This window comes from Schistocerca piceifrons, chromosome 1 (genome assembly GCF_021461385.2).
Source record: "Schistocerca piceifrons isolate TAMUIC-IGC-003096 chromosome 1, iqSchPice1.1, whole genome shotgun sequence".
Lineage (NCBI taxonomy): Eukaryota > Metazoa > Arthropoda > Insecta > Orthoptera > Acrididae > Schistocerca > Schistocerca piceifrons.
In genome coordinates, this window is record NC_060138.1 from 1,210,309,541 (window position 1) to 1,210,335,271 (window position 25,731).

The following is a 25,731-nucleotide window of genomic DNA, read 5'->3' on the forward strand; positions in this document are numbered from 1 at the left end:
GTACATGCCTCCTTTTCTGTTCATCGCTATCACATCACTCTGCTTCCTCTGCTCTTACACCACAGTACTTTGCAGATGCCACTTGCTGTTGGCAGCAGTGTTTGATTTGTTTCACTGTGCAGCATGTTTTTTTAAGTCGCCAAACGTCTAAAACTAGCTGTGAAAGTCTGCATAAAAATAGTAAAAATATTACCATCCCACTAAGCAAAACTGTGCATGGAAAGCACATGGCTAAATGAAAATGAAACTGCACTTTCACCACTGCTGCGGCTGTGTTGTATGGACAGACTATGGTTAAGTGATAATACTGTGCCATTTCATACTCAACTGTCAATCACTTTGTTATTTTTGTCAAGCTGTAAGAGAGAATGTCCCATTCTAAGGTGTGTTGTTAGCAGGACTCCACTCTGCACTGTGACCAGAATAATTATGCTATAGCAGAAATTAAGCAGAACAGTTTGAATGCCGAATCACCAACTCACTGCCAGAAATTCCCACATTTCTTGGCATCCAGCTATGTAATGCTTGCTTTCAGACGACAGAGGTTGTACAGAACAACTGGAAACTGCTGAGCTCGCCCACTGGATGTCTGGCCACACAAGCCATTTTGCAGCTCAAATAATTATAATTTACTCCAGTGTCTTCACAACTACACATACCTGTGCCCCATAAATTCTCAATTCATTCAATAATGACACCTTGAGGACTCAAAAGAGAAATTTAATGCATGATATACAGTGTTGTTCCTCATGTAATAATGTAATTCTAAAATCATATTGAGTGTATTAGACAACTCCACTCTCATGTAATGGTTGGAATTTAAACTGTGTGTACATCCCAAAAGACTATGCTGTTCATGTTATGGACAGTTGGGGGAAGCTGTTACCACAGGTGGATGGTTGGCCAGACTTTAGAACATCCACAAACATAGGCATCTGATGCACCACAAAGAGAGAGGTGGACAGTGGAGCAGCAGCTCAGAGACTGGCAATGAGTCTGCAACTTTATTTAGCTTTTGCTGGAGCACTGCATTTGTTAAAAGACACACCAGATCCATAGGAACTGTTCCTGCTGAGGCACCTTAACAAATCTTTCTTTGCAATGCAAATGACATAAGGTATGGCTGATAAAAAAATAAAAATGCCAGCATAGTTTGATTACTTCTTAGTATGGGGCCCACTCATTGGAGGGAACAGGGACAATTTGCTAAAAACTTTTATTCTGGATTGGTTTTTGTGATCGAGTTTGCTGCTTGCTGAGAGACTGCTCTTGCAGCCTGTGATCACAGGAGCACATAACACTGGTTTAAGCATGGTTCTACACTCCTGGAAATTGAAATAAGAACACCGTGAATTCATTGTCCCAGGAAGGGGAAACTTTATTGACACATTCCTGGGGTCAGATACATCACATGATCAAACTGACAGAACCACAGGCACATAGACACAGGCAACAGAGCATGCACAATGTCGGCACTAGTACAGTGTATATCCACCTTTCGCAGCAATGCAGGCTACTATTCTCCCATGGAGACGATCGTAGAGATGCTGGATGTAGTCCTGTGGAACGGCTTGCCATGCCATTTCCACCTGGCGCCTCAGTTGGACCAGCGTTCGTGCTGGACGTGCAGACCGCGTGAGACGACGCTTCATCCAGTCCCAAACATGCTCAATGGGGGACAGATCCGGAGATCCTGCTGGCCAGGGTAGTTGACTTACACCTTCTAGAGCACGTTGGGTGGCACGGGATACATGTGGACGTGCATTGTCCTGTTGGAACAGCAAGTTCCCTTGCCGGTCCAGGAATGGTAGAACGATGGGTTCAATGACGGTTTGGATGTACCGTGCACTATTCAGTGTCCCCTCGACGATCACCAGTGGTGTACGGCCAGTGTAGGAGATCGCTCCCCACACCATGATGCCGGGTGTTGGCCCTGTGTGCCTCGGTCGTATGCAGTCCTGATTGTGGCGCTCACCTGCACGGCGCCAAACACGCATACGACCATCATTGGCACCAAGGCAGAAGCGACTCTCATCGCTGAAGACGACACGTCTCCATTCGTCCCTCCATTCACGCCTGTCGCAACACCACTGGAGGCGGGCTGCACGATGTTGGGGCGTGAGCGGAAGACGGCCTAACGGTGTGCGGGACCGTAGCCCAGCTTCATGGAGACGGTTGCGAATGGTCCTCGCCGATACCCCGGGAGCAACAGTGTCCCTAATTTGCTGGGAAGTGGCGGTGCGGTCCCCTACGGCACTGCGTAGGATCCTACGGTCTTGGCGTGCATCCGTGCGTCGCTGCGGTCCGGTCCCAGGTCTACGGGCACGTGCACCTTCCGCCGACCACTGGCGACAACATCGACGTACTGTGGAGACCTCACGCCCCACGTGTTGAGCAATTCGGCGGTACGTCCACCCGGCCTCCCGCATGCCCACTATACGCTCTCGCTCAAAGTCCGTCAACTGCACATACGGTTCACATCCACGCTGTCGCGGCATGCTACCAGTGTTAAAGACTGCGATGGAGCTCCGTATGCCACGGCAAACTGGCTGACACTGACGGCGGCGGTGCACAAATGCTGCGCAGCTAGCGCCATTCGACGGCCAACACCACGGTTCCTGGTGTGTCCGCTGTGCCGTGCGTGTGATCATTGCTTGTACAGCCCTCTCGCAGTGTCCGGAGCAAGTATGGTGGGTCTGACACACCGGTGTCAATGTGTTCTTTTTTCCATTTCCAGGAGTGTATGATAAGGATTGTCAACAGGCGGGCACTATGACAAATGTTACCTATAACCCTCGACCAATGGAAGCCTAGTAAAAGGGTCGCTTGGGATCTCGAATGCAGGCAGCCATGATCGGAGTGGAGGCACTTTATTCTCTTTGCTGCTTGCTCCTGATCCAGCAACATGTCTTTTTCCTACTCTCCTATGAGCCAACCTGAACTTCAGCCATAGCGACCCCCTCCAGTTGTATGGCCATTGGATTTTTACCAGATTTTCTGTGTTCTCATTTGAAAAATATCTCCCCATGATGCCCACATTCCACCACATCCATCCAGCACACCTGGTGTCACAAACGGAATGCTCACAACTTTGAAACATTGGTACAAGAGTTAGCAGAGCAGTATTTCGATAGGAGAGGCATCAATTATTACAGCAATAAACTCTCCACCTGAGACAGACAGCAGGGCAAGATCTCAAGGTGTTTGCTGACCTAATCAGAACTATTTCCTGTTGGAGCAGGGATGCGGCGGGTAATGAAGTATTACAGCAAGAAGTCAAAGTGAGAGGCCTATGCGTATTTATCCACAGCATCAACCCACAAAATGGGCAAGAAGCCAAGGTGCAGTATCCTCATACCTCACATGCTCAGGAACGTGACACCTCAAAGTGCAACTGCAACTGTACCTGTTCCAAACACTATCCCATTTGCATTTAAGAGCAGGCTCGTATCCCCTATCTTATAGGAACCTACTACTTACCTCAATTTCGTGACTTGATTTGACCCTTCCCTGTCCATTCCCCTTTTGTGAACACCACCTTGTCTCCAGTTTGAGCTGGAGCAGGAAGTCCTAAGTAGGGCCCATAGCGTTGGATTGCCTGTGACACTTTGGGTTAGATGGGGAGTTATGTTTCTGGCCCTATCCAGAACATCTCTTCTGGTTTGTCAGGAAAATACTCCATTTAATATTCCTTGGCACACACCCAGTACAAAGCTGCTCATCATTAGCCTCCAACTGAGTTATGTTGCAGATGCCAGTTTCACATTTCCCCTTCTCTCCTTTCCAGCCATTGGTGTTGAAATTGAGCCTCACATTGTAAGCATTTCAGGTTACAAACGCCAATTCTGGGTTCTCACAAGAACCAGGATTTAATGCTGACACTTTATTCATGAACATTTGTGTCTCACTGAAAGTTGGCAGAAATCGAGTGTCTTAACACTCAATCAAAAGTAAGTGGGTCTGCACCTGTGAGCAACTTTTAACCAAGCAGTGTCCTGTCTCCAACCCCCCCCCCCCCCCCCCCGACCACCTCTGTTGCTATGAGCCTTTACAAAGCTTAGCCAATCAGATAGTTGAAAATCTATGAGACTGTGCTAATCATCATCATCATCAGTGTTCTGTTATATTAGAAGATCCTTCGCATCTCATTTCATGTGATCCATTGCTTCCTCTTCAATCGCAGTGTATATGCTGCTGTCCATTACAGCATCCAGGATCTGAAATGTCTTGCTCCTTCACCTCCTCTTTCCTTCCACATACTCTTCTAAGACTTATTATAAGCCCTTCCTTCTTTATTAATGTGTGTCAATCCAGTTTCAATTCCCTCTTTTTATTGCATCCAGTAACTGTCTTTACCACTCTTCTCAATAATTCTTCTTTTTTCGCTCTATCCATCCAACTTAATCTTTCCATCCTCCATCACATGCACATTTCAAAAGCCTCCAGTCCTGCTCTACCTTTCTTCCTGTGTCTACGTTTCAGCACCATACAGCAGGACACTCCTCACAAAACATTTTATTAGCCTTTTCCTCAAATCTTTGGCCATAATGCTGCAGAAAATTTCCCTTTCTTATAAAATGTCTCTTTCACCATCGTTATTTTGGTTTCATTTTTGTGCTGCTCTCCTAAGATTTGAATGTGTTCTAATACTTCTACAGTCAACATTATCTTTACCTTTTTATTTCCTCTCAGGGCCATTACTTTTGTTTTCTTTGTATTTCTTTTTCTTCCATATCTCTTCCCTTTTGCTTCAATGGTATTCATTACATCCTGTAAATATTTTTGATCTTTTGCTAGGAGGACAATATCGCCTGCAAACTTCAAACGTCATTCTTTTTCCTCCAATTTTTACCTCCTTGTTGTCTAGTGGGCAGTGGTCAATCATACTTTCTAAGTACAGACTGGAGACAGACAGAAGCCTTGTCTGACTCCTTTTCCTAGTTCTACTGAGTTGGTACTTTCTCTTCACACTTACATTGATGCTCTTAGATTTAAATATAATGAGTTTACAAGTCATCTGATTTTTTTGTCTACTCTTTTTTCTCCTCATTATAGTTGCAAGTATATCCCACACCACATCATCAAAGGCATTTTCCAGGTATGGAAAACGCATATGTACATCTCTTCCTCTTTCAGTAAACCTTTCTCCCAAAATTCGCAGAAGTCCTATTGCAGCTCTAGTGCCCATATTCAGTGGAAAAAAAATTTCTCTTCAGCTTGATTCTCCTCCATCACCTTTTTCCAGCCTTTTATTAATGACTCTTAACATAACATTGGCTGCATGTGAAATAAATGTCCTGTGCTCAATGTGTTTCTCTGTTCTTTGTCAGAAACTTCTCTGGACATTCACCACTGTCTCGGATATTTTGTTACATAACTTTAATCTCTCTCTTACATCTTCTCGGCTCAAACATTTTTTTTCTCCGTGGAACTGTATTTGTAGCTACCAGTTTCCCATTTTTCACTGCAGTTATGGCACTCTTTACTTCTTCCATAATGATTGTTGGTCATTTCTCGCCGTAATTTACACTGGGCATGTTCTCATTGTTATTTATACTGTGGATGGATTAAAGTTCTAGGGATGTTGGTTTGTGATTTGGGTCATACAGCTCTTTTAAACAATCCTCCCAACTCTGTAGGATGTCCTCATGACCTCTGTACACTACATTTTTGTCTATACAGAGTATTTCCATACTAGCTCTCCCTGCTCTGTTTTCATCTCCATGTTGCAATACTTGCTCTGTTGTATAGTAAACCGTATCTCCTTTCTTCTTCAGTTCTTCAATTGACTCACACTCCTCTTTTAGCCATTTTTTTTTTTCCTGGCCTGGTCTGTTTCTCTATGCAATTCATTATTCAACCTTCGGCACATTTCTTGCGTGTTCATCATTCACTTCTTAAATGAAAAGATGTTTCTGACTTACTCAACATCAGCAAGCATCATTTCAGTCAATATCTCTGGAAGGGACTTTAGCAGATCTCTTTCCATGTTTTCTTTTTGTAAATATGTATTATGTTTTATATAAATATTCTTATTTTACAACATGTTCCACATTCTTGAGGGTTTTCAATAAGATGAAGTCTATATGAATTTAATGCTTTAAAGAAATTGTACAACAGAAGAGTGCAGGCAACAAGAACTCACCGTCTGCATTAGCAAGGGCCTTCGTCAGCTCCGAGAACGTGTTTGCGGCAGACGCACTCACTGCCGCTGCAGAGTACTGCTGGGTGGCAGTCTCCTTGGCGAACCCTCTGGGTAACGCCGCACCAGGTGTTGCCGAGCCCGGAGTCGTGGGTATGGAGCTCATCAGTGGGATGAATGGGGCATTCGTCGCCGCAGCTGTCGGCACCCCTGCCACCACCGTCCCTGCCGATGCTGCTGTGGCTGCAACATTAGTGGCGGCGGGGCTGGTGGCAGCTGTGCCAGCAGGAGTGACGGCCGGGGCGACAGTGGCGGCGGCGGCGGATGCGTTCGGAGTGATGCTGCCTCCAGCAGCAGCGCCCACAGGCAACGATGTTCCTGCCACTGCGTTGCCACCGGGCTGCACTTTCAGGAGGGCTGCCACATTGGGGTTTGGTGCGCCAGGCACCTGGCCAAGTGTCGTAGCGAGTGGTAACGGGGCTTTGCTGTAAATGCAACTAGCTCTTATTCCCTGTACAATGCCATTACCAATACAGAAAATGAAATTAAACACAACATGTAATTAGCGGCCCATGCCTTCCAAACAATGTGTGGGGCTCATTTTGCATCATCTCTTGCCACGAAATGTTGGTCAATGGTGACACATTAAAGAACTAGTAAATTGAAATCGTATTGTCACAGGGTGTATACGCAGACAAGGAAAAAAAATTCCCGGATTTTTCCCGGGTCTGCCGGTTAACAATACATTTTCTTCCGGATGCCGGATGAAAATACACTTTTTCCATGTTATGTGACAGTATACTTTCCGTCAAAACTGTAAAACTTATCAATCCTTTGAATGGATGTAGTTTTATACAGCGGTGTAGAATTTCTCCACACTTTTAGAAAACGAAACTCAGGGGAAAAAAACACATTTTGGAAAGATCTTTGATACGCAGCAACATGTACAGTGCATAATATTTGTCTCGAAGATTAATACGTTACAAGAGAAGCAGCTTTCACATATAATGTTGATCTGTTTAGCGGATGTTACACTTTAAGATACGTCACACAAACACGCCAGTAAAATTTTTAATACCGACATAAATCTCTCATCTTCTGGGCTCGAAATTCTTCTAAATGACTCTTCATCAAAGAGTTGATTTTTAAATGAGAGCAAACGCTCTGTGATTTAAGAAATTCATTGTACATTCTTACACATGGTTCATCTTGTGTAAAAGGAAATTTACTTTGAAAATAACGCTTTTCGAACCACAATTTGCAATATTTTCCCACGACCTGTTAGAACAAGATTCATTTCAGCAGTTGCCAGAGAGCGCCAGATAAGAGGCGTCACCGCGCTTGCGCAGCTACAGTGATGTAGGAAGCCCTTATGTTCGTAAGTGTGAAACATTAAAAGATCTTTCTTACATTATGTCATAAAAGAAACAAGACATCAGAGAATACTCAAAGAGCATCGAAATTTCGTGAACCATACTAAACTGCATAGTTAGCCTTAAAGCACACATTCATATGTTCAGATTCCCACTGACATACGCCTCGACCTGATATTAAGCTTTTCGGTATGGTTTTCGGGACGTAAATTTTCTTGGAGTACCAGTGCGTACTGTATTATCTCATGTTTCATTCTTCATTATGGCATATTGCCATATGTGTTAAAAGATGAAAACGTGCACTTTAAATGCAGCGAGCAGTTGAAACTAGCCAATAGTGTGGAATTAAACACTTCGTTTCAAATAAATTCACTGCTTCAGCACAAAAGCTTAATAAAAGCCAAATTTCTTTAGCAAACCGAGAAAAATATCTTTATTGTTCAGCAAGGTCATTAATTCCACTGCTCCGATCACCAGAATGTCGAGAGGGGGGGGGGGGGGGGGGGGGGGGGGAACCCAATTAATACTTGTTGGGATTATCTGTAACCGGGAGAACGAGAACTCTTCACAAAATCTGGACTCTTTATTGCCTATTAGTTAATAACTTGCTCTTCTGTGTGACAAAATTAAACATACGATACCTAAAACCAGTACAGACAAGAGACAGGCAAGACAGTACACATTTCTTCAATCCTTGGGGCCGGCCGGAGTAGCCAAGCGGTTCTAGGCGCATCAGTTTGGAATCGCGCGACCGCTACGGTCGCAGGTTCAAATCCTGCCTCAGGCACGGTTGTGTGTGATGTCCTTAGGTTAGTTAGGTTGAAGTAGTTCTAAGTTCTAGGGCACTAATGACCTCAAATGTTAACACCCCCCCCCCCCTCCCCCCCAATCCTTGGGTCCTGGCGATTTTTCTCTCTAATCTTGCTGCAACTTTACATGGCATGCTTTGCTTTCTGCGAAAGAATTATTACCTCATCAAAGTTCATCAAACTTTTTGCTACATGAAAAATCGAAATGTCGTCGTTTAATACTGAAAAAGCTGTTAATACAAATAACATCCAAGACTGGTGTGGTTTCTCGATCTGTTTACGTCTATTTTGTCACTGTGTGCTGGAAAAAACAAAATAGGCCTTTCCAATATTGCAGCAATTGTAACACACACCAAATAAGCGAGACTGTTTTGGCAATAATGATCATTTTTATAGTACAACAATATATAATTCACGAAGTACCAATACAAAATACTTATTTGGCCTACTACAATCAAAAAGCTTTGTTAGGAAATAGTTTCACATATCGTTCATAAGCTCCAATTTCTCATGCACGAGACCGGAAAGTAGTAGAACGAAATTTTTGTATAAATTTGGAATTGTCATATTCTTCCATAATTTGTGTGATGTCCTCATTTCTTCTCCTTCCTCGTCCTAACAAACAATCTTGTTATCACTAATTCTGTAACTATTCCTACCACTGTCAAAACTCATTCTCTGGTTAACTTTACTGACCCTGCCACAATCACCAGTTTAGTTATCCAGTGATTATTCTCCGGTTAGGCATTATTACGTGTTCGTAAAATGCGTTTTCCGCGCTACTCCCAGAATAGAACTAAAGCGGCTGCTAGCCGGGGACTACAACTGGCCCTGTCTAGTGTAGCGATCTGGCCAAATTTTTCCGTCAGAACTTTACTTTCACACCGAGAAGATAATACATAATCTTTCTTAACTGTTATTCCTGTTATTCCGCTCAGCTCGTATAGCCCCGTCCTGTTCTGTTCTGTCTGCAGGAAAGTTCATTTCTAGATGCGACGAGGATTCCCCTGGCAAAGACATCACGTACACTATGCACTCATTCAAAAATTCACCTTTAATTCATTCAGATATCAACTTAGAATGTGTTCAAAAATGTCCAAAAACCAGCAGGGGTGCGTTTCAAACTCATATGAATAATCGATAGACCGACGTGCACTGGATGCTAGGTGCTTTGTGAAACACATTTTTTTCCCCTCTAGAATATAGATTTGTCCCCCTCCCCCCGACTCTGCCGCTCGGTTCTGATGATATCCCGGTTACACAGCAATCAGCCACATTTCTGTAGCCAGAAGCAGGAGAAGGTATTACTCATGCGCGACTCAACTGAGCATGCGCATGAGCCCGCTCGTAACTGCTTAAATGAATCTAATCTAAATAGTTGTGACATCACGCTCATCGGAGGCTATTTGTTGTTATGAAGCATGGCATAGTCTTCCTAAAGCCTTCGACACATTTTGCTGTTGGCAGACGCTTGAACGTGCACTGTGTTATTTTATATGGCGCATTTCCTTTGCAATTTAAGTTTTATTTTCTTGACATTGTTTTCTTTTTTTTCCTCTCGTTCATGTTTTAATGCTGCAGTATTACTCTGCAGTAGCGGGATACAGCAATATCCTTTGTTAGAGTATCCGTTCTTACCAGTCAAAATTACAAAATTTTAACTGAAAATTAAAACAATGAAATATTCCCAGAATACTAAAAAATTCCAGGGTTTTCCAGGTTTTCGTCCGGATGAAAAACTTCCCGGATCTCCAGGTTGTCCCGGGGCGTATACACCCTGTGTCATCTCTCAAGTTTTTCAGCGTGATTGATTAATAGTGAGCTTCTTGCTGTTCAGCCGAGTGTATTTCCATTTTATGTCCAATATGTTAACGACCAACCTGATAACACTCTTCAGGTGCTGCAAATTTTGCTGTTTTGTGTACTCACTATCTGGACTCCACCCATACTGCGTTCATGTAACACACAATTTGCAGCATGTGAAGAAGAAGACTGGGCCAATTGTCCAAATATTGTACTGAATACAGAAACAACTCAGCTGGACATCCAGCATACCATTAATCATACCTCATTCATTCAATGGTATGGATACTATTGATATTTTTGTAAACAGTTAATTTTCTTATTTGGCATATGTCTTCAGGATGTAAGTGTTAAATAAGAAGAAAAACAACAGGTCAATTTAAGTATATAAAAGCAGTCTCGAAGAAAGGTGGTTGTTATTTTCTGATTTATAATCGGCACTAATGGACAATGTACTTTAAATGATTAAAGCATTTTAAGGAGTTATATTTATATATAAAAGGAATTTGAAAGGAATTAAGAGGAATATTCAATTTTATGTAAATGAGTACTACAGGAAAAGAAGTCTAAGGTCACAGCCATAAAATTGTTGTGGCAGACTGCATTTAAAGTGAAAGAATACCCTTAATTATAGTTATGCAAAAAGAAAAACTGTTGCAACAACACACATTTGAATTAATGTGGGAGGTAAGGGACAAAAGCTTATATCACTGAGAAGTAGTTGTACTTTATGTCCATGGGGCCCCAGTGGTGACTACACGTTCAGAATACACGCTCATGATGAATAGTAGTCCACGGTTCATGAGCCAATGACTGGAAGTACTTATTTGGTCAATAGTAGGATCGGATTATCACACAAATCTAGCATTGACACTAGTCGTCTGAGTAATAAATACTTTAAAAATATAGCTGTGGTGCTCCATTTCCACAACTTATATTGGCCGCTGTCCCATGTCCACAAGAAAGATAGACTTTTTCAATTTATTATGAAACACGTCCTACATCTACATCTACATTTATACTCCGCAAGCCACCCAACGGTGTGTGGCAGAGGGCACTTTACGTGCCACGGTCATTACCTCCCTTTTCTGTTCCAGCCGCGTATGGTTCGCGGGAAGAACGGCTGTCTGAAAGCCTCCGTGCGTGCTCGAATCTCTCTAATTTTACATTCGTGATCTCCTCGGGAGGTATAAGTAGGGGGAAGCAATATATTCGATACCTCATCCAGAAACGCACCCTCTCGAAACCTGGACAGCAAGCTACACTGCAATGCACAGCGCCTCTCTTGCAGAGTCTGCCACTTGAGTTTGCTAAACATCTCCGTAATGCTATCACGGTTACCAAATAACCCTGTGACGAAACGCACCGCACTTCTTTGGATCTTCTCTATCTCCTCCGTCAACCCGATCTGGTACGGATCCCACACTGATGAGCAATACTCAAGTATAGGTCGAATGAGTGTTTTGTAAGCCACCTCCTTTGTTGATGGACTACATTTTCTAAGGACTCTCCCAATGAATCTCAACCTGGTACCCGCCTTACCAACAATTAATTTTATATGATCATTCCACTTCAAATCGTTCCGCACGCATACCCCCAGATATTTTGCAGAAGTAACTGCTACCAGTGTTTGTTCCGCTATCATATAATCATACAATAAAGGCTCCTTCTTTCTATGTATTCTCAATACATTACATTTGTCTATGTTAAGGGTCAGTTGCCACTCCCTGCACCAAGAGCCTATCCGCTGCAGATCTTCCTGCATTTCGCTACAATTTTCTAATGCTGCAACTTCTCTGTATACTACAGCATCATCCGCGAAAAGCCGCATGGAACTTCCGACACTATCTACTAGGTCATTTATATATATTGTGAAAAGCAATGGTCCCATAACACTCCCCTGTGGCACGCCAGAGGTTACTTTAACGTCTATAGATGTCTCTCCATTGATAACAACATGCTGTTTTGCTAAAAACTCTTCAATCCAGCCACACAGCTGGTCTGATATTCCGTAGGCTCATACTTTGTTTATCAGGCGACAGTGCGGAACTGTATCGAACTCCTTCCGGAAGTCAAGGAAAATAGCATCTACCTGGGAGCCTGTATCTAATATTTTCTGGGTCTCATGAACAAATAAAGCGAGTTGGGTCTCACACGATTGCTGTTTCCGGAATCCATGTTGATTCCTACAGAGTAAATTCTGGGTTTCCAAAAACGACATGATACTCGAGCAAAAATCATGTTCCAAAATTCTACAACAAATCGACGTCAGAGATATAGGTGATATAGGTCTATAGTTTTGCGCACCTGCTCGACGACCCTTCTTGAAGACTGGGACTACCTGCGCTCTTTTCCAATCATTTGGAACCTTCCGTTCCTCTAGAGACTTGCGGTACACGGCTGTTAGAAGGGGGGCAAGTTCTTTCGCGTACTCAGTGTAGAATTGAACTGGTATCCCATCTGGTCCAGTGGACTTCCCTCTGTTGAGTGATTGCAGTTGCTTTTCTATTCCTTGGACACTTATTTCGATGTCAGCCATTTCTTCGTTTGTGCGAGGATTTATAGAAGGAACTGCAGTGCGGTCTTCCTCTGTGAAACAGCTTTGGAAAAAGGTGTTTAGTATTTCAGCTTTACGTGTGTCATCCTCTGTTCAATGCCATCATCATCCCGGAGTGTCTGGATATGCTGTGTCGAGCCACTTACTGATTTAACATAAGACCAGAACTTCCGAGGATATTCTGTCAAGTCGGTACATAGAATTTTACTTTCGAATTCACTGAACGCTTCACGCATAGCCCTCCTTACACTAACTTTGACATCGTTTAGCTTCTGTTTGTCTGAGAGGTTTTGGCTGCGTTTAAACTTGGAGTGAAGCTCTCTTTGCTTTTGCAGTAGTTTCCTAACTTTGTTGTTGTACCACGGTGGGATTTTCCCATCCCTCACAGTTTTACTCAGCACGTATCTGTCTAAAACGCATTTTACAACTGCCTTAAACTTTTTCCATAAACACTCAACATTGTCAGTGTCGGAACTGAAATTTTCGTTTTGATCTGTTAGGTAGTCTGAAATCTGCCTTCTATTACTCTTGCTAAACAGGTAAACCTTCCTCCCTTTTTTTATTTTCCTATTAACTTCCATATTCAGGGATGCTGCAACGGCCTTATGATCACCGATTCCCTGTTCTGCACTTACAGAGTCGAAAAGTTCGGGTCTGTTTGTTATCACTAGGTCCAAGATGTTATCTCCACGAGTCGGTTCTCTGTTTAATTGCTCGAGGTAATTTTCGGATAGTGCACTCAGTATAATGTCACTCAATGCTCTGTCCCTACCACCCGTCCCAAACATCTTAGTGTCCAGTCTATATCTGGTAAATTGAAATCTCCACCTAAGACTATAATATGCTGAGAAAATTTATGTGAAATGTATTCCAAATTTTCTCTCAGTTGTTCTGCCACTAATGCTGCTGAGTCGGGAGGTCAGTAAAAGGAGCCAATTATTAACCTAGCTCGGTTGTTGAGTGTAACCTCCACCCATAATATTTCACAGGAACTATCCACTTCTACTTCACTACAGGATGAACTACTACTAACAGTGACAAACACGCCACCACTGGCTGCATGCAATCTATCCTTTCTAAACACCGTCTGTGCCTTTGTAAAAATTTCGGCTGAATTTATCTCTGGCTTCAGCCAGCTTTCTGTACCTATAACGAGTTCAGCTTTGGTGCTTTCTATCAGCGCTTGAAGTTCCCGGTTACGTACTAGTACATTTTTTGAGACTAAAATTCCCCCTTGTAGAAATCGACATGGTTTCCATAATCAGCAATTTTGTGACACTCATCTCACTTCACAAGATACTGGCACCTAGGTTGATGCCATGTTCCTTGACTTCCAGACACTATGCAATGCATCTGTGCACTGTAGATTGGTGAACAACATACAGGTTTTCAAAATATTGAACCAACTTTGTGACTAAACTCAGGATTTTCTAGCAGACAGTGACACAGTACTCTTAACCTTCTGCTGTTACGGATGAGCTTTCTGCTGAGGCAGCTTTTATAATAGTTGTACTGCTCACCAAATGCTGGTGCATGTGCTGAGGGATGGTGTTCTGGCCAATATGAAATGCTTTATCACCCAATTTTTCTAAAACAAAAAGATGAAAACTTTTTATTTTTGCACATCTTAGTGTCCGATACCTTCACTCAATAAAGACCTGAATTTCTTCTTGTTATTTGCCATACTTGCTGCATTGCATAAAATTAAGTAAAACACTGCATGAAATTTCAAAGATTTTGAAGAGGTAAAAATGCATTGCATAAAGTTTGCTGATTTTAGCTCATACACTGCAGTGAATAAAATGCAGATACCAAAATTTTAAAATTTAGACCAGAATGATCTCTCAATTTTGTTCTTGAGTTATTGGTTTTATACCCACATACAAAATGTATCCATTCGCATCATTGCAAGTTGCAAATCATGTCATTCGAGATAGCAAAATGAGATTTTTTGCAAATGACAGTGGGCAATGAAGAGTGTATGTTGTATAATAAATACTTGCAACTGTTTTATTAACAGACATGGAAATAACTCGTCTGCACCAGTGAGAGGTTGGTGGTTCAGTACTCATACAGACATCAGTAGCACTGTAGGAAAACACAAGTGGCATGTATATACAGGTCCACAGTACCTGGGGAGCGGCGAAGAATGACCTTCAGCCCTCAGTGACAAAAGGGTTAACAGATCGTGACTGTCACATGTAGAAGTAACTCTGGGAGTATCCAAATGTTAGATATAGGGCCAGGAAGCCCTGTGAGGCTGCTATACTATATATACAAAAGTTGCAATGTCAGGAAACTGTAATGAAATGCAGAAAAACCAACAGAGGTTGAACAATTTATATGGGAACAGGCACCTGGTTCTCAAGGCAAAAATATGAAGTTTTGCATACAAATAAGCAGTTCATAAGTCATTCACATGACTGATAATAAATCGCTGGAAATGGTGCTAACTGTAAAAGATCTACGAGTTACCATCTGGAGCAACCAACAGCCACATGAAGCTAGTCACCAAAAGGGTGAGCCCCGGTCTCAATCAAAGAATCCTATAGAAATGCAATTCATTAATGGGAAAAATAGGATTCACAGGAACGCTCATAGGCCATCTCCTGAGTACTGCTCATTTTTCTGGCACCATTGCCAGGTAGGATTAATATCTGAGAAATGGAAGATCCAAAGAACAGCAGTGTTTCGTCACGGGTTTATTTAGTAAACACAAATGAACTATGTAGGCACTCATTGAACTCCAGTGACAAATGCTAAAAAGAGACATTTGTACATCACAGTGAGATCTACTGTCAAAATTCTGAGGCAGTGTATTTTATAAATGCTATTGAGCATATTACATCTTGCCTCAGACATCTCAGAAAATTATATATATAATTATTGTTATAATACTAGAAAGCACAAGTTGCAGTAATAATTTACTGAGAAAAAAAAAAAGAAAAAAAAAAAGAAAAAAAAACCCCTCTTGTTTAACAGACACTTTGCAATCGAGTCTTTGTCAAGTGTCATACCTTAACAGAAATGTGCACCTCCCGTATAAATATATGACATGTAGAAATCAAACCTTGCATTATTCCCTCATGGGAGACAAGAGTCTGCATTCGACTGAAAACAATTTACATCTACAGCTACACACATACTCCACTAAAGGATGCATAATGGAGGGTACCTTGTACCACTGCTTGTCCTTTCCTTTCCTGTTCCTCTCACAAATAGAACAAGATAAAGATATCCATCTCTATGCCTCTGTAAAAACCTTGATGTCTCTTATCTTGCCTTGTCTTATTTTGTCTTACGCACGATGTAACTTGGTGAAAGCAGAACTGTTCTGCAGTCTCTTGCAAAAGCTTCTTCAATAGTGTTTCATGAAAATAAGGTCATCATCTTTCCTGGGATTCCCATTCGAGTTCACACAGCGTTTCCATAATCCTTGCTTGTCGATCGAACATACCGGTAATAATTCTAGCACCGTGCCTCTGAAATGCATGAATGTCTTCCTTTAATCTGTCATGATGGAGAACCCAAACATCTGAGGAATACTCAAAAATGGGTTGCACAAGGGTTCTGTATGTGGTCTCCTTTATAGATGAGCTACACAAGCCTAGAGTTCTCCCAACAAACTAAAGTAGACCATCTGCCTTCCTTGCAGTCAACATTATCTGCTTCTTCCATTTCAAACGGCTTTGCAACATATTTGAACATAACAGAATTTTTTTTCCTATTCACCTGCACTGGTAAACCAGATACATGTGGCTGACATGAAGTTCATGTCACAGAGTGGAAATGTGATACACACAAAAATGATTAGTATTGCAAAATTGTAGGTAATCTCTGACTTTGGAAACCCTGTATGATGTGAAGCCTTCATATTCTGTAATCAGAGACTCTTAATGCTACAACATAAGATCAACAAAGATCTGGATATGTTCTCCCTCCATGTATGGGAACAAAGCTTCTGGTTACAGCAACCTCATAAAATATACCTGGTACGGTTCCAAAGTCAAATTAGAGAGAGGAAATTAGAGCTTTCAGCAATAACCTCCACAGTCTTCACCAGGAACAAATAAATGACATCATGCTGTCAGAGACCACATTATGTTTGCCGTGCTAGTGGCATCTGTTGCAGCATAACTAACTCTGCAAATTCATCTGTAGTATCATCATACAATGGAGGCTTTGACGGCTAGTATTTGAGTGCTTGGTGAAATTTTTGTTGTATGGGTATTAGGCCCTGGTCCAAGGCCTGACATTTCATCTCCTAATGCCATAGACACCAGAGACTATATAAAGAGTCAGATGTCATGTACGCATAAATAGTTCAGCTTGCTGACGCTTTTTAAGTTTGAAACTGCTAGAGGAGTCTTTATAGCCTCTGATAATGTTTCCAGCATTGGGAGGCAAAACATCAGGCACAGAAATATGCTTTGATGATCGCCTTTATGACCACACAACAAAATTCACCAAAGACACATCTGGTCTCCACTTCCCTGCACCACTAAAATTGTAGATGCAGTCCTGTTTAAAGACACTACTGCACAGTCATATCTTTATCGCCTCTTCAGGATTGCCACAAGTTGCCCTAAGTGAAATTCCCTGATATTTCCCGACAAGTTTTAGCAATTTTCCCGATAAATTTAGAGATCTCAAAGGTAAGTTAAGACTTAAGTTGACAATCTGTCTTCACAGCTACGGTACAAGAAACAATAGTGCAAATGAGGAACTACCTAAAAAAACTTGCAAGCAGATGGCGTTTCCTGATGTGAGCAAAAATCTTAAGTACTGACATCAACATCTTTTGTAATGAACTGTTTTTAGATGGAAAAAGGAAGCCAAATGATATACGTGTTTCATTAAGACTACTGATATTATTTTATTTCAATAAAACGTAACACATTTGGTGACAAAAATAGGCATTTCTCGAGTTGCAAGACAGATTTAAAATACTTTGACTGATTTCAGAAATAACCTCAGAAAAAAGTAGACTTCTTGAAGGAAGTGTATCTGGCAGGGAAGAATTGTGTAAACCAAAACTGTAGGTGATCACCAATGAAATGGTGGTTCTACTATGTTTGTTTCTGTCAGTTATTACCCACTAAGTTACATCTATTATTTTACAGGTATTGTGTGATAAACTACTTCTGCAGTGCCAAAATGCACTAGAACAAATAACATGTCTATAAAACACCACACTGTACAACATACTTGTGGTGAGACAGTCAAATTCCTTAAATACATTGCACATGGCCTCCGGCCTACTGAGGAGCACCACAGTCCTGGGTCCATGGATAAACCATGAAAATCTGCTGCATTATGCCATACACAAACAGATCCAGCCTGCAATCAGATCGGTGCGACTAGATTCGCTGGGCAGGGCCTACACTTTAGTGGATGCCATACATCCTCCTACAACACCCTACTCGTCATGTCACTAACATCACTTACCCCATCAAGCTGTCTGTCCGCTTGAATGGCCACCAACAAACTGTGGCCAAGAAACAAGTGGACCACCCTGTTGCTGGACATGCTAAACATGATATTCTTCATTTCAATGACTGCTTCACAGCCTGTGCTACATGGATCATTCCCACTAACACGAGCTTTTCTAATGTGCAGGTGGGAACTTTCCCTGCAATACATCCTACGTTTCCGTAACCCTCCTGGTCTCAACCTTCATTAGTCACTGTCCTCACCCATCCAGCCCCTGTCCTGTTCCCATTCCAGAACTACACAGCCATCATTCCACCACCACACTCAGTCTTTTTATTTCTTTCCTTTTCCACTATTTCCCCCCTCCCCTCCCCACCTCTCCCCTGCCCAGAGTCTAACCTGCAGCACTTTGGTGTCCGCCACTCCCACCATACTATCCCTACCCCTCCCCCCTCCTCCATACCCTCAACCAATTGCCACTCCCATCATGCACTAGAGCTGCTGTTCCAGCGTCGTTTCAGATGCCCAAGACAGTTGTGTGTGCAAGCTGCGCTTGCGTGTGCGTGTGTACGCATGCTTGTGCATATGTGTCTACTGTTGACAAAGGCCTTAATGGCCAAACTCTATAATTGTGAGCGTCTTTTTGTTGTGCCTATTTGCAACTTGGCTATATGGTGAGCAACAACTTTCCATATCTAGAAAGTGAATAAATTTTACTGACACGAAATAGATGGCAATGAAGTGGATGAACTGAATGAAATTCAGTGACATAAAATGATATCAGTGAAGTATGCTAAGAAAATGTTGAGCACCAATCAAATGAATGTGTCGTGAATAATATGGAAATTTGTCCCAGACTGGGATGTGAACCTGGTTTTTGTTCCTATACACGAGCAGCTAACTTAACCACTGGGCTATCTGAGGATGCCTGCAGGGCAGACGGAAAACTTCACAGTCACTCACTGGTATGATAGGTTCTCCATCAGAGGAATGACTGTAGGTTTGTCCTACCACAGGGCACCCTATGGGAGAATTTCACCATATTGGAAGCAATGACAGCAAATGTGAATAAGAACTGAAGTTTTAGTTAGGCCTGAACTGCTGTGCTCAGGCAGGCAGTCAAGGCAACAGTTCATGCTAAGCAGCAAATCCATGTCTGAATCCCAGTTTGGCACAAATTTTCATTAGGCACAACATATTCAAAACAATTTTATTTATGATAATATTATTAGCATTGTTTTCAAAGAGAGTTCATTTAATGGCCTTTCCAACAATTCTCTGTTGCAGGCAACTGTAAGAAGACAATCATTATCTGAGATAACCTTGAATTTATTTCAATTCTGATTAGTTGTGTATGAACAAAAGGTACCCTTAGCTTCACACTAGCATCACAAAATGGTGTTAGTGACTACATTACAATTTAAAAACCGTGTGTCTGTTCCTCTATCTACTCTGGCCCCGGTGCAAACAGAGGGGTGTTTGTATCTGTCTGTGGCATCGTAGCTCCCAATGAGAGGTCCAATGATTTTAATACAATCTTTTTTAATTATAAAATGCTGGTTTAATCGGGATGGTTCTTAGCTATATTTCATGGAAGTTTCTTCAACCATTTAAATTTCAACAGCTAAATTAGTAAAAATGTTTTCTGCCCGCACGTTCTGTTGATATAAGTTACATAATGCCTAAGAGCTATATAAAGTAAAGTAGTACCAGATTCTAGAACCCAAAAAGATCTGAGTATAAGTGTCTGACAACATATGTTTATCTGTTATAGCTGACCAACAATGAGGATTTTTGGCATTAGAAGTCACACTTTTCAGCACCTACAAATCAAAGAAAGGGTGATTATGACTCAACTGTAAAAGATAAACGTATTCTCTTGCAGATTTTTTGTAGTTCCTTTCAAGATCTATAATCCAGTACTGATAACGATGGTACTAAATCAATTTATTTTGCCCTAATAGTTCAGGCAGCCTATTGCAAGAGAATGCAATGACGGACCACTGTCTTTCGATTTGACTGTGAATTATCAACACTGCTTATTGCTTGTTACCTAAATTAGCTAACTATTTACTAAAACATAGTCAATGACTATGTGTGAGAATTACAAAAAGGAATACATTAAAAATATATTGCATTGCAATTTCATGTTTTGCCCCACTACTATTTGTGTGAATGTGGGGATAGAGCATTGATCGGACCATGTCTACTGGTAAAATATGAAGTTTAAAAAGCTTGAAATAAAACTTCAATTAAAATAAAAAAACTGACACAAAAAACCTCTAAAAAGTAGAAAAATATGTATTGCCCCTAAAGTTTAAGATAAGTAGTAATATTCTGATCCAAGCATCTTCAGGTTGGGGAGATTGCTAATAAAACAAAACAAAATCAGAGTACATCTAAAAATGATACAGTATGAAATTTAAATACACGTAAGCTACCTAGGCAACTTAGGTACATATCAAAACAACAATACCACATTGCTGAGTCTAAGTTTTAATTAATTTACTCTGAAAAATTCGCAACATAGACAAATTTCAATGACGACTGCCCTCAGGTGAATGCCTGTTCAGGTCACCGCACTTACGTCATGCCCCGCGCATCGCATACTGTGCACCAAGTGATTCATGGTTTAACGAAGCACATGGTAGTACGCTATCATCAAACCAATCCAGGGCATAGGCCTCATAAGACAGATTAATGCATGAAACTCAGTTTGTACTTAATTACATAAAAATACAATATAAAATAAATAGGTAACTCAATTTCTCAATTCTTTGATAATGTAAGATGTGCGTATGTGGGACATGCAGGCCCAAAAGAGATGATGCCAAACAGAAGAGGCTTATATCCGCAATAATGAAGGTATGCTGCTCTAGAAAGGATAGCTGCTGTTAACTTCTTTTTTGTTTATTTACTTAGTACTCTCCCAACCGGATGATGCTTGGATCAAAATATTACTACTTATATTAAACTTAAAAGGGCAACGCACAACTTTTTTTACCCCTTAAAGGTTTTTTGTATTGGGCTTTTTATTAAATTTAATTTTTAATTTAGGTTTCATACTGTAAGTTCTGCAATGGCTTGTACGCAACTTTTTATCAGTCCGCTACTATTTTTTCTGATATCCATGTAAACAAAGTCTGCCAACACTCTAAGAAAACACAAGAAATTCGAAGCCTGACAATCTATAATTAATTAAAAAACTCTTACCATTTATTTAGAAGTGTAGGCAACTGGTGTTTTGAAATATTTTTGAATTTGATGATGAAGGTTTCCAGCATTCTCAACAGCAGCTCCCTTCCTCTTCCACTTTCAATTTCACTGCGGTGCCTTATACAGTCAACCAAGTTGAGTAACAGTTTACAGGACATTGTTTGTATACTGAAATGAAAAAAGAGAGTGATAGGTGACAAAGATCTTGCTCAATTGTAGTAAAGTATATTAATCATGATATAACTTGGTAAAAATACCAAATGCAATATCTCTCACACACAAGTGTTTTAGTTTCCGTCTTTAATTTATTTGTTGCATTGTCCCTCATTGTGACATATAATATTAATGCTGATAATGGTTTTGAGGTGCTGTCATCTTTTGGTAGCTTGTACAAGTTTTACATGGAATTCTTCTCAATTATGGTCACTTTCTGATGATTTCTTGATACAGTGGACTTGCTAATCAAGGCCACTGATTATCATGAACGGCTCTTCTCCGTACAGTTGGTCCAAAGGCTTTAAGAGTGTTCTAAGTATGTACAGCAGCTCAACATTCTCTCACAAAACTATTGTATTTTAAATCATTTTGAACAATCTTGGTAACATATCCCGCATTTCAAAGTCATTACATCAACATATGTCTAGTGACCAACGTTCAAATAAGTAGTGAATGAACAAATCATTTTTCAGTCCTCTTTTGCTTTTACAACTGTTGATGGCTGCTCTTCTTTGAGATGTCAAAAAGATCTCCAAGTAGTGACTGCACAGCACAATTAAATGTCCACATAGCAAGCAAGTCTGCTTGGGTGCCGTCACACCTGGTAGATATTATGTATGCATCCCGTTTCTTGGATTTTACCTACAAATTATAACAACCTCGAACAGTGGGAACTCCAACCCACTACTAAGCTACTTATGTTTTTACACAATAATCTTTTTTCTAACATGAAGCATTAGGTACATATTATACCTCTGGATGAGCATCTGACAACTACACACACCATCCTTTATAACCTGTTTTGTATAGTCTAGACTCTGTCTGCTCATTATGTTGCTCCTTCTAACACCAACTTAACCAATTCTGGATGTCACAGCACGTACCACTAACCTGTCCTTTCCTCTGGTGTGGGTTTTCAAAAAACTACATTCCTCACCTAATCTTTTTACCAATTCTTCCTTTCATATCTTTTCTGTCCACGTAATTGTTCATGTTTCTCGACGACACCAAATTTAAAACACTTCCAGTTTCTTCTCTGGATTCAAAGTGTACCAACGGCTCTCAAATAATTAAAATGTTGGACAAAATGACTCATTATAGTCTAGGCATTATCAAAAATGAAATTTCTAGCTAGTGGAACATTCAAACTTGCTCATACATTAAAAGAAAGCCTAGAACCTGGACAGCTTCCCATAAACAGGCAGGGTTCTAAGTTCAGTTCCAACCCAGTTAACAGTTTTAAATTATCATTTACATTCAATTCTTCCCTGGAAAACAATGTACTTGAGGTTAAACTTTCAAGATTACCCATACATTCTTTAAGCCTGCTGCTGTGTAGTCTATACTGCATTAAGACATTATTCATCAAAGACATACCAATGCAAAAAATAATAATTTTCACTTTTTTAATTTTGAAGAAAGTGCTAACAACAAGGTTTGATGTTGCAATGCAAAAGCAGTTGAACGAAGTACATAAAATGTGGTTACCTGGTGGGCAGTGAATCATCTTGGACATTACGTGAAAAGAGATGCACAGCACGCTCCAGGTCAGCGAAAGGCAGGTGCTGCCGTACATGGTGCACCAGATCAGCCAAGGTGCTGTATGCTAGAGGCCGCAGGGTTTCGTGTGTAGTAAAGCCCTTACCCAGGAGAACATTTTCATCAAAGAGGCGTTCCATTATAGGCACAAACTCTGTAATCACAACAACAAGCAATTAATGGTTAGAAAGGCAAAATGTTTGAGAAGCATAGCCTGTTTTTGTTATGCTGGAAAGCTCGGGGTTACAAATAATGGAATGAATAAAGACAGCCACTCATCCTACAGTCGAGGCAATGAGTGGTCAACAGGCACATAAACTTAATGGAACAAAATCGACACATGTAAAGGTCAAACTAAAATTCAGTCAACTGCTGCACAACTGAAATATTTTATTGCTCTTAACCGGTTACAATACGTTAATTTGTCAACTTTGGAAGCGTATAAAATTTAGGAAAACATAAATCATTAAAACACGACCGTACATGTATGCAAAGTAAAGAAGCATATTCCAAAATATGTTACTCAGTATTGGCTTATAACACTGATAATAGAGCATCAATACCCGACAACTGAATTTTATTATTATTTCTTTTTTTGTGGGGGATGGGGCTGAATGGACTGTTATAGGGCCACTACTGCATACAGGATGATGATTATGGGTTTAAAGTGACTAAACTGCCTGATTATCAAGCCTTCGATTCACAGGAAAATGACGTAAAACAATAGAAAAGTAGAATTTTCAGCTTCAAGGCCTGTGACCATGTCATTGTGGTTGTAAATGTACGTGACAGTAGCTTTAGCCAGATAGTTACAAGTGTTTAACGACAATATTTTGAAAAGGTAATACTGCTACTAACCATATAGACTGGAGATGTCGAGTCACAGAAAAGGCACAACAGAAAGGCTGTTATACATTTAAGATTTCAAACAAAAGGCCTTCTTCTGAAATAAAAAACACACACACAATCATGCATGCACAGCTCACAGACACCTGACCATTGTCTCCACAGCGGTCTTGTGTGAAAGTGTGTCTATGTGGTCCAGCTTGAGTTACCAGAGACAGTGATAGAGTGTGTGTGTGTGTGTGTGTGTGTGTGTGTGTGTGTGTGTGTGTGTGTGTGTGTGTGTTATGCTTGAGTGAATGTACGAGTGTATTCTACTTATATAGTAGTCTTTTCGTTGCGACCATCTGCTACTTACGATATAGAGGAGATGTAGAGTAACAATCTTTTCTTTTCATAATTAGCTTAAGCAGTGAGATAAGTAAAATACAAACATAAATGTTTTAAAGTGCATGACAGTGGGGATGGAGAAAGTAACCTGAGGCCATCTGGGGCACACACTGCAACAAGAGCAACTCCACGCCTACAATCACCACAGAGACCAAGCATGGAGGTACATTAAATTTTGTTATAAAATCTGTTTTCCCTAAGGAAATGTATGCCTTTGGTAGCCACTAATGCATAATCCGCTAGTGTCTGAGGTACTGAGGTAGACAGGTTGAGTGCTCTTCTCAGATCTGCCAGCAGGGCACACACTGCAAAATAAATGAAATGTGGGTATGGCAGGTTTCAATGGAGGAGTCTCCTGAAAGAAGTGCTGACCAAGTCAACAACCAAACACCTTTAGTATCGAGATTCATCAAGACAGAACAAGCAACTTGCAGTCTTGCATTATCTTGTTCAAAGATAAAGTCACAGAGGCCATGAAGGCATCAGAAATATAATGGCTGTTGTCCGCATTAGCAGCTATGGGAGCTAGAGATGATCACATTATGTACCCGACGGCACCCTATACCATCAGACAGGTAATGAGACTGTAATGGTGACAATCCAATCCCAAAGAAAGAAGGTGTTAACAGATGTGAAAATTACCGAACTATCAGTTTAATAAGTCACAGCTGCAAAATACTAACGCGAATTATTTACAGACGAATGGAAAACTGGTAGAAGCCGACCTCGGGGAAGATCAGTTTGGATTCCATAGAAATGTTGGAACACGGGAGGCAATACTGACCTTACGACTTATCTTAGAAGAAAGATTAAGAAAAGGCAAACCTACATTTCTAGCATTTGTAGACTTAGAGAAAGCTTTTGACAATGTTAACTGGAATACTCTCTTTCAAATTCTGAAGGTGGCAGGGGTAAAATACAGGGAGCGAAAGGCTATTTACAATTTGTACAGAAACCAGATGGCAGTTATAAGGGTCGAGGGGCATTAAAGGGAAGCAGTGGTTGGGAAAGGAGTGAGACAGGGTTGTAGCCTCTCCCCGATGTTATTCAATCTGTATATTGAGCAAGCAGTAAAGGAAACAAAAGAAAAATTCGGAGTAGGTATTAAAATTCATGGAGAAGAAGTAAAAACTTTGAGGTTCGCCGATGACATTGTAGTTCTGTCAGCGACAGCAAAGGACTTGGAAGAGCAGTTGAACGGAATGGACAGTGTCTTGAAAGGAGGATATAAGATGAACATCAACAAAAGCAAAACGAGGATAATGGAATGTAGTCAAATTAAATCGGGTGATGCTGAGGGAATTAGATTAGAAAATGAGACACTTAAAGTAGTAAAGGAGTTTTGCTATTTGGGGAGTAAAATAACTGATGATGGTCGAATGTAGACTGGCAATGCCAAGGAAAGCGTTT

General features: G+C 41.0%; 1 protein-coding gene across 1 annotated transcript in view; it reads right to left on the reverse strand.

Annotated features, from left to right (window-relative positions):
* The window catches only part of LOC124779432 (transformation/transcription domain-associated protein), a 453,680-nt gene that overhangs the window by 336,111 nt on the left and 91,838 nt on the right, over nt 1-25,731 (reverse strand). Inside the window, exons 10-12 of the mRNA XM_047253711.1 lie at nt 23,038-23,242; nt 21,331-21,501; nt 6,146-6,408 (exon numbers count right to left, since the gene is read on the reverse strand). Coding sequence (XP_047109667.1) covers nt 6,146-6,408; nt 21,331-21,501; nt 23,038-23,242 — 639 coding nt within the window. The remainder of the gene's footprint in view (nt 1-6,145; nt 6,409-21,330; nt 21,502-23,037; nt 23,243-25,731) is intronic.